This window comes from Medicago sativa, chromosome 7 (genome assembly GCF_051527215.1).
Source record: "Medicago sativa cultivar Bolivia chromosome 7, Bolivia_mono, whole genome shotgun sequence".
In the NCBI taxonomy this organism is placed as follows: Eukaryota; Viridiplantae; Streptophyta; class Magnoliopsida; order Fabales; family Fabaceae; genus Medicago; species Medicago sativa.
The window spans coordinates 89555918-89566275 of record NC_140755.1 but is presented as its reverse complement, the minus strand read 5'-3'; the positions used below and the strand labels follow the sequence as shown (position 1 = coordinate 89566275).

General features: G+C 32.8%; 1 protein-coding gene across 1 annotated transcript; it reads left to right on the top strand.

Annotated features, from left to right (window-relative positions):
- The first annotated feature begins 7509 nt into the window (after positions 1–7509).
- LOC146909990 (uncharacterized) lies at positions 7510–9624 on the top strand. The gene has a single exon (XM_085726607.1). It carries the CDS (start codon positions 8214–8216, stop codon positions 9390–9392), a length of 1179 nt encoding a protein of 392 aa, XP_085582733.1. The 5' UTR covers positions 7510–8213; the 3' UTR covers positions 9393–9624.
- Positions 9625–10358: the final 734 nt, after the last annotated feature.

The window sequence follows — 10358 nt, the reverse complement described above, 5'->3', positions numbered from 1 at the left end:
TGATCTAAATATGCCTAATTCCAATTGGTCCTCCTTAATCCTTAGTGAGATCAAACCTTAACCAAAATCAGAGTGTAAACTACCAAAACTTTATTTCTGCAGAAAATATCGTTAAGCCTTACCTAACCTGAAATATGTCTATATCATAAAGCATTTAAAATAACAAACTCCCACTAAAACCGAATATCACTTAATGCCAAAACACCCATACGAGCAATATGCTCATGAAACCTTTTGGGTGACAACTCTATCGTAAGCGGATCCGCAACCATGGGGTTTGTCCTGATATGCTCAATAGACAACTATTCACTCTGAAATCTTTCTTGAACAACCAAGAACTTGATCTTTTTGTGTCTGTACTTCGTCAAGCTCCTGTTATTATTACAAAATAGAACTATTGATAAATTGTCACAAAATAACTTTAGTGGTCTTTCAATTCCATAATCACTATGTGCAGCCCCGTGACAAATTATCTCAGTTATGTACTATGGTTAGATGCCTCATAAAATAAAATCTTTGCATCCAACACAGTTGGAGTCAGTATACATAATGATCTCAAAACTGATCTGACCTCCAACATGTGAGCATGTAGTCTTTTGTTCTCTTTAAGTACCGCATGACCCGTTTGCCTGCTTTCTAATGCTCTAACCTGAATTACTTAAATACCTGTCCAACATCCTTGTAATGTACGCAATATCTAGACGCGTACAAACATAAACATACATTTTCCAACTGATGCATAGAAAATCCTCTGCATTTTCCTTTTTTAAGGGACTATTGAGATTAAAATTGTCTCCCTTAACCACAGGGGTATCTATTGGTTTACTATCTTGCATGCCATATCTTTTTATAACTTTTTCAATATAGCTCTTTTGGGATAATCCAAGAATACCCCGAGAACGATCTCGGTATATCTGAATCCCCAATACGAAAGATACATGACCAAGATCTTTCATCTCAAAATTCTTGCTAGAAATCTCATGGTTTCATGCAACAAGTCTATATTGTTATTAGCAAGCAAAATATCATTAACATATAAAAAATATATACTTACTCCCACAGAACTTATGATATATCCAATCATCAACCAAATTCACCTCAAAACCAAACGAGATGATCACTTGATGAAATTTGAAATACCATTGTCGAGATTCTTGCTTGAGCCCATACATGGATTTCTTAAGTTTGCTAGCCATATCCTTTGAATCTTTTAAAACAAAGTTTTCTAGTTGTACCATAAAGTGTCTCGTCAATGTTGTCATTTAGAAACAAAGTCTTTACATCCATTTGATATAACTCAAGATTAAAATATGCCGCCAATTTCATTTTAGTCCTAAAAGAGTCTTTCAAATAAACTAGAGAGAAAGTCTCTTTAAAATCAATGCCTTTCTTTTGTATAAACCATTTATATGACAAGACAAGCTTTGTATCTCTCCACATCGCGATTGGAATCATTATTGGTCTTAAATATCTATTTGAAACCAATAATTTCCGGACCTTGTGGCAATGGGACAATATCATAAATGTCGTTGTCCTTTATGGATTTAATCTAGTAATTCATGGCATCAATTCACCTTCAAGAATTCTAACTTTCCATGGCTTGACGGAAGTTGATCGAATCATCATCCATCATTCTAATGGCAACCTCATGTTCCTGGATAAACACAATATATTCATATTGTATTTTATTTCTCTTTTCTCTTGTGGATCTCCTTAATGGCATATGTTTTTGAGATGTAAGAGTTTGTTCTTTTGGAACAATTTATTGCATGGGGATTTAAACATTGTCATGATTTATTATGCCTTGGACAAAGTCAAGAAAAAGATCTTGAGCAATGTCAATGACACCTGTGGAAATATCAGGATATTCCTCTTTAATAACAAAGTCCTTAACCATATCTCCCCTTGCAAACTCGACATCCTCAAAAAATCCGGCATCACCTAATTTGAAAATCAACTTATTTATGGGATCATAAAATTTGTACCCCTAGATACTTTTAGAATATCCAACAAAATAGCAACTCACGGTCCTTGAGTCCAGTTTCTTTTCACTTGTCCTATATAGGCCTTGCTTCAGCTGGACAACCCCAAACATGCAAATGCTTTAAAATAGACCTTTTGCCTATCCAAAGTTCGTAAGGAGTTTGTGTAGTTTATTTTGTTGGAACCCTATTAAGGATATATGCTGCAATTTTAATTGCTTATCCTCAGAGTGATTCTGGTAAATTAGAATGAGCAATCATACTTCTTACCATAACTTTAAGCGTTCTGTTTCGCCTTTCAGAAACACTATTCATAGTAAGAAAACTTGACATAGTGTGTTATGAGACGATATCACATTCCTCTAGGAATTTAGCAATTGGTCTTGGACAATGTTCACCTGAACCGTCATATATACCATGATATTCACTACCAAGGTTTGATCGGACGCCTTTTATTCTTTAGTTGAGTGGATTCTCAACTTCAAACTTAAAATATTTTGAACATGTCGAAAGACTTTTCCTTTTCATAAATGAGATAAATGCAGCCATATTTACCAAAAAAATCATTTATGAACGTTATAAAATATTGTTGACCATTCCAAGAAACTGTAGGGAATGGCCCACAAATATTTGTATGTTTAACATTTAAGACGCCTGAGGTCCTATTGGCCTTAAATCTCCTTGTATTGGTTTGTTTCCCCTTTATAAAATTGATATAAATATCAATATCTGGAAAATCCAATTGTTCTAGAATTTCATTTGACACAAGTCTCTATATTCTCCATTTGGAGATGTGACCCAATCTCTTGTGTCATAATGTAACATAATTCTCATTGGCTAATTTTACTTTTACACTTAATGTGCTTAACTGCAGTGTTTCATCAAATGAAGCAATTGTGTCAATCAGATAAAGATAACTGATAAAGAACCGGAACCAACCAATTTTGAATCTTGAAATAAACTAAATTTTTTTCATTTCCAAATGAACAAGAGAAATTAAACTTGCCCAAAGCAGAAATAGAAAATTTCGTCTAAAAGACGCTACAAAGAAAAAGTTTCAACAAGATCCAAATAAAATCCAATCTTTAACAATAATCTAAGCTTTCCAATTGCCTCAACCTGAACTGTATTGTTGTCACCAATATAGATGCATCTTTCAGCATCACTTAGTTTTCAACAGTTTAGACAACACGGCATAGACACACTAGGTATGAAAGTTAAATTGATCTCAAAACAAACCAAATTAAGAAACATGTAATATCTTTTCAGCTCCACAAAATAAATAACTTTTGTTATCTCTTTTGAGGAACTGTATTCGCAGTTTCCTTATCCTTACATTTTATCGAATTAAAGTTCGTCAAAAACGTATCTATCTTGGACTTTTCGTGCTTGACAAACCTCTTTTCAATATCTTAAATTAAATGAAATCCTTAACTGTAATTATCCTTTTCAGATAGTTTGCCCTTAAATGTTTCCGGATGGCCTTCATCATTATCATCAAACACATGCAATTTTGACTTTTCTCACTTCTTTATTTTAGAGATACTCTCATCCGTAAGAGGTAAGAGAGAGTCAGACCTTAATGCAATGTTGATAGCCATAACTTCAAAGAACTATCAAAATATTTACTTTCTAGAACTTGAAGTTTGAGCCATTTAACAAAATAACTGATGTTGGGTGTAATATTCATAGGATCATCTGAACAGAAAACAACAAGCAAGCGAAACATGCTCAGATAAACTATAGAATAAAAGTAATACTAAATTCAAATAAAGGTAAATCCCATTACAAGATATCGGGAATCCATTAACATTATATCTTTGGATAAAATATTAACTTTTCAGTGATACCTTGGCGCAGTAATCAAACACTGATAATAAGAACATGTCAAACAATTAATTTTCCTTTGGGCCAATTCATTATTCACACGTAAAACCTAATAATTATCACATGTTTATTACCACAGGTGCACTTGCAATTCTGTAAAATAACAACCTTCCTTTGGGCCGATTAGTTATTCACATAAGTTACAAACGCACAACCTTTTATATTTCAAAATAAATTAATTTCCACAAAAGAGGTCACTTTGACGACATAGTGCTTCAATCAACTTATCTCAAAATATATACATAAACTGTTCCTTATTTGAATTTATAATTACTTAACCAAAACTTAAAATTAACCTTTTTATATTTTAAAATAAATTAATCTTCACAAAAGAGGTTACTGACATATTGCTTCAATTAATTCATCCAAAAATATATACCTAAATTGTTCAATATTTAAATTTTATGTTACTAACCAAAAAACTATAACCGAAGTTGAATTTTTTCAAACAGTACTTGAGTTTTGTTCCAATTCCTTCAAATATGAATATGTATATACAATTTTGGAACAAAATGGAACAAAATTTCTGTTGGACATTGAATTCATAATAATAGACCCGAACACCATATATACCAATAATCAATTGTTTTATCCGGCAAACCTCAAATATCATAAAGTGCAGTAACCCGTCATAACCGAAAAATAAAAATTCATAAAATAATAGCCAAAAACTGATTCACTTTATTCTGCAAAACCTTTGTGTTATTTAATTTCAAAATCGAAAATCATAACATTAAAATAGAATAGAATCTTATTATTATATTCTGCCAAAATAAAACAAATGAAGATATCCCAAGGCATGAATGTTGTGAGCAACATGGCACATAACCGATAGCTTATAGTCACAAACCCAAAAAATCCTTTACGGAAATAGCTATACCAAAACCTTCAACAAAATATCACTGAATTCATAATTCACCGATCATAAGAAATTGAAATCAAATTCTTGATTACCATAAAGCAATCGCTTATTCATGATGCAAACATAATAACCGAATTGATATTAAACTTAAAATCGGAAACCGAAACCGAAACTGGAAGGAATTGCTCAAGACAAATAAATTTGAGCAAAGAAAACCGAATAGAATAGAAAAAACTTATTTCTCAATGATTAAACACATGATTGGCTCTGATACCACTTGTTAGAACCAAACTTAATTATAAACCTAGAGTCAATCATGTCAATCATCAGAAATAACAAATCTATATGCGGAAGCGTACCTGAATTCATATTCGGAGATTGTTGATGTGGTAATGGCCTTCCAGATCAACACACACTCTCACTGAGAGAACCCTTTGTTATTCTCTTGATCTCCTTGCGATGATGGGATGTCAGCAAAGAACGGCGGCTTGGTGTGTGTGACCTGGGGACCATGACCTCTTTATTTATAGCCCCCAAATTAGGGTTAACTATTGGTATTTCTATTTTAGCCCATCATAAGAATAGAATTACCCATTAGTCTCTACACATTAAAGGCCCACACCCTATTAGATACTTATAAGCCCACTTTAGCCAAACCTTATTAGATCACTTTAATTGGGCCTAACTTAAATGACAGTCCACAATACATAATTATTCACATATAAGGCCAATGTTGGATTAATGATCCAACAATTACCACCCATTTTCATTAGTACTTGTAATAACGTGTTATTACACTTTGTAATACTAAAACTATGTTAATTCAAACAAAATATTGGTTCATGATTTGGTTGTTACACTATTAGTCTATTATATGGTACAACAATTAGTTCTTTCTATAATATATTTGACAAAAGACCAATTGAAGTCCACATATTATTGAATAATTAATATCTCAATTAGTTCTCCCTTATTCTATAATATTTCTAAGAACTTTATATATCAACTACACTAGTAGATGAAAGTATACTAGCACCTTGTTCGCTACTAACATACAAATAATTAAGGTTTTGGCAGGGGAAGCTTGTAATAAAGAATAAGAAGATTGTATGATTCTTCTATACCTACGGATATACTACAAATTTAGGCACCTTAACCTCCTCAATTTATTTTTATTTTTTGTCGTTAACTCTCTGGTTATTAGGGAGAAAAACCCTAGTGATCCGAAGTTTTACTATGAGGTAAGGCTAATTAATAATTGTTTCACCAAGAATTGAACTCGCGTTCTCCCAAACGATTTGTTGTTTGGTGAAGCTCATCAACCTGCACAATTGCTTGGTTTTAACCTCCTCCAGTTTAACTCCAAGTGAGAAGCAAAATTTTTATATTCGACCTTACAAGAAGCGATCCAAGTAATGGTTTGTCGCTGACAGGATTGCCCGATTAAAATACAAGAGGAAGAAATTTCATCACAATGTTTAAACCAGGAAAATAAACATACATGAAGTACTTACAAAGCAGAAGAAAACCACCTGAAACACACTTGTCTTCGACACTCACGCATGTCCTTTTTTTTGTTCATTTTTTCACATTGTGCTTTATACACTAGGCCTTAACTTTTTTTTTTTTCTGAAAGAACACTAGGCCTTAACTTGAAATGTTTGATTTAGTGGAAAAACGACAAATTTTAAATCTAAAAATTGGGTTTGCGCATTCTTTGAGGTCAAAGATCTTATCTCTCTTAGACTATGGCATCATCCAAATAGCGGATGAAATCGACTGATGGATCTCGATTGAATATGAGATTACACGTATTGATAGATTGAACAATATTTTATTTAAACACCAAAATATAGACACTTTAAATGATATTGTACTTTTCCGAATAAATATAAGCAAAATATAGTTAAAAGTTGATGTATGTAATTAAATTTTAAACCGAGTACATCAACTTTTTGAATACGTTATTTGCTCATTTTTTTTGTTGCTCGATCTCATGGATTGTCATTTGTCAAGTTTTAATAGAAATGTGACCAACAATATTCATTTTTCATTGCATATTTATCGGATTCGAAATTTAAAAGAGTTTGGGGTGATTTGACTATTGAATTGGTTGAGCTCCATGACTTATAAAAATTATAAGTGGTCTAATACATTTTAATGCATGTTTGTTATGAGGTGACGATAATTTATTTTGAATGAATTGGTTTTATAAAGTTGATTCAAAATAAAAGTGAGTTGAATCTAAAGTAATTTATATTTGGATGTATTTATATAAAAGTGAATTTAATGGTAAATTTAAGACTAAAATCAATGATAAATGTCAAAAATTACAAATTCTAACTTTTAAGTAAAATCAATTTTAACATTCAATTCTACAACTTTATAAATTACTTTTGATCCTCCAAAATGAAAACAAAACATATGTTAAATGTTAAAATCACTCACATAATCTTTAAAAAAAATCACAATCTAAATCCACATTTATTATCTTGATGAGATTTTTGTCATATACAGCAAAAAAGAACCGCAACTATCGATCGCATAACATAAGAAGCATGTGAGTATAAGCTTGACCAACCTTCGAACTGAACGGGAAGTTGCTGAATTATGAAACTGAATCCATCATTCCAGTCCACTCAAGTGCTTAGCTGTCACTCTCAGAATGTGACCCAACATTTTTTTCTCTAAAAACACCTTCGTCAAATTAATTAATTTAGCTACACATTGACTAAAAAATAATTAAAAAAATTCATAGCAAAACAACGACTCTTTGTTTTTTTTTTTTTTTTGAGCAAAAACAACGACTCTTTGTTAAAATTCCTATATTATGTTTTTTGATAGAGCAAACCAACGACCACTAATGTTAACCAAGAAATAAAATGATATAAAAAATAATGTGCCACATGCACATGAACTCACACAATTACAAAGAAAAAACAATAACTTCGTTCTCATGATAACACTCTCAATAGTCAATGTCAATAATCCCTATTGTCTAATTTGTCACATAAGATAAAACGTGCACTTGGGCTGGGAAGCTGCGTTTTTTGTTTTTTAAATAACAACATTTTACATTACACAGCACAATCCTAGTGGTATGGAGCTATGGTTTTTGGTTCGGACAACCGTTTGATTCCGAACCTATTAAGAGTGAGAAAATTAGTATACAATTAAATTAAATTAAATTAACAACATAGTGTGACGGTGGATTACTCTGCTACGCCTTGTGAGAGAAGGCAAAATCATGAAAAAGCAAAGTTATTCACAGAAAAGCAAATAACAACATTGATTCATCACAAAAAGAATTGCTTCTCTTCCAAGCCAGATATACAGTTAGTTCATTTTACACTAACACTCATAATTTTCCACTTCCACCATTAAAACCTCACACCGTTACTCACGAGAAACAAACTAAAGTTTCATCACTATTACTATAAAACGCATCAAAACGTTCTTCTTCCATTCTTCTCCATTTTCCAATGAAGATTACTACATTTTCTCTCATTCTTTTATACTTCTTTCAATCCACACGAGCAATATTAGATCCTATCGATTTCTTAGCACTACAATCTATTCGAAGATCGCTTCACGATGTTCCTGGTTCCAAATTCTTCTCCTCTTGGGACTTCACCGATGATCCCTGCAACTTCGCCGGTGTTTACTGCGCCGCCGATAAAGTCATTGCACTCAGTCTCGGAGAATCTAGAGCCGGTTCACCTGGCCTCACCGGAAAAATCGACACCGCCATCGGAAAACTCTCGTCTCTCGTAGATTTAACCGTTTCTCCAGGGAGAATTTACGGTCATCTTCCGCAGTCCATTTCACAGTTGAAGAATCTCAAGTTTCTCGGTATAAGTCGGAATTTCATCTCCGGCGAGATTCCGGCAGGGCTCGGTCAGCTTCGTAATCTCAGAACTATTGATCTAAGTTACAATCAGCTCGCCGGAACTATTCCTCCGTCAATCGGAAAATTGCCAGAGCTAAAAAACCTGATTCTCCGTCATAACCGTCTCACCGGTTCAGTTCCATCATTCGCATCAGCTCGAAACCTAAACCGGCTTGATCTAAAGCATAACACACTCACCGGTTCACTTGCTCCTGATTCTCTCCCATCTTCACTACAATACCTCACTCTCTCATGGAATCAACTCAGTGGACCAGTGGATCGGGTTTTATACCGTTTAAACCGGTTAAACTATCTCGATCTAAGCTTAAACCGGTTCACCGGTTCAATCCCGGCTCAACTATTCTCATTCCCTTTAACAAATCTACAATTAGAAAGAAACCAATTATGCGGTCCGGTTGAACCGTTCAACGAAGTTACAATCCAAACCGTTGATCTAAGCTTCAACAAATTTTCAGGTAATATATCACCTTTATTAGCATCGGTGCAAAATTTGTATCTAAACAACAACGCTTTCACCGGTGAAGTTCCCGGTAGCTTTGTGGAACGGTTATTAGCGGCGCATATTCAAATATTATATTTGCAGCATAATTATCTCACCGGAATCGTGATTAATCCAACGGCGGAGATTCCGTTGAGTAGTTCTCTTTGTTTGCAGTATAATTGCATGGTTCCTCCTGTTCAGATGACGTGTCCTTCCAAAGCAGGTTACCAGAAAATCAGACCTGCTAAGGAGTGTAACAAATACCATTGAAAATCTCATACCATATATCCTATATTATATTCAAGTCAGATCAGCTAATATTGAAACATTAAAACTAAAACCATGGACTATATTATATATATAGCTTTTGTTTTCTTGCTTTTGTATTTAATTATTCTTTTTGACTTGTTTTACTAATTTATTATTATTAGTATTATTTTAGTTTTTGAATGATATTAATAAGATAAATGTGAAGACTTGCAATTAGCAGTCAGATCCATAATGTTCTCTGTATTACTTTTACTGGTGTAGTATATTCATTTTAGCTAGCAAATAAAATGAGAAAGCAAAAGTTGTAATTCTATCAACAACAAAAGGAAAGAAGCAAAAGTTATGTTTTACGCTGGAATGCTCTTGCGAATAATTTTCCTTTGATACACAATATCAAACTCCAAACACATAAAATTCAGATAGTAAAAGACCATTAAGATATATGATATATTGGAATTTTGGGTTGATATGCAATTTAATGTGCGACTATGTTTTGCCGCTAGACTTTTTAGAAGAAGAAAAAGGTCCAGCCTAGCTTGTATGATTATCTTACAATACTATATAGTTTAAAATGGATAAGCTCCTGCAATAAAAGTTTAGATACTTGGTAATGAATATGTTCCCATTATTTTTTACTAGTTTATAATGTTTTCTACTTTAATAACTAATATTTTTTACTCATTTATTTCCTATGAGTTTATGAGAACATATTTTTGGATCACATATTCGGAGTATGGTTATACTATCATAGTATCACTGTATCACATATTCATTTATTTCCTATGAGTTTATGAGAACATATTTTTGGATCACATATTTCGAGTATGTTTATATCGATCCCACACAATTATATATTAATCATTGTATCGCTTTCTCAACTCTATTTGTAATAGTGGTTTGACTATTTGAGAAACATTGTATCAACCTTACCAGTGCGAAAGTAAGAGAATTGTAAAGCCTGTTGAA

Bases quoted from the DNA above. Each gene is read 5' to 3' on its own strand.
- LOC146909990 (XM_085726607.1), top strand. From the start codon at position 8,214: ATGAAGATTACTACATTTTCTCTCATTCTTTTATACTTCTTTCAATCC.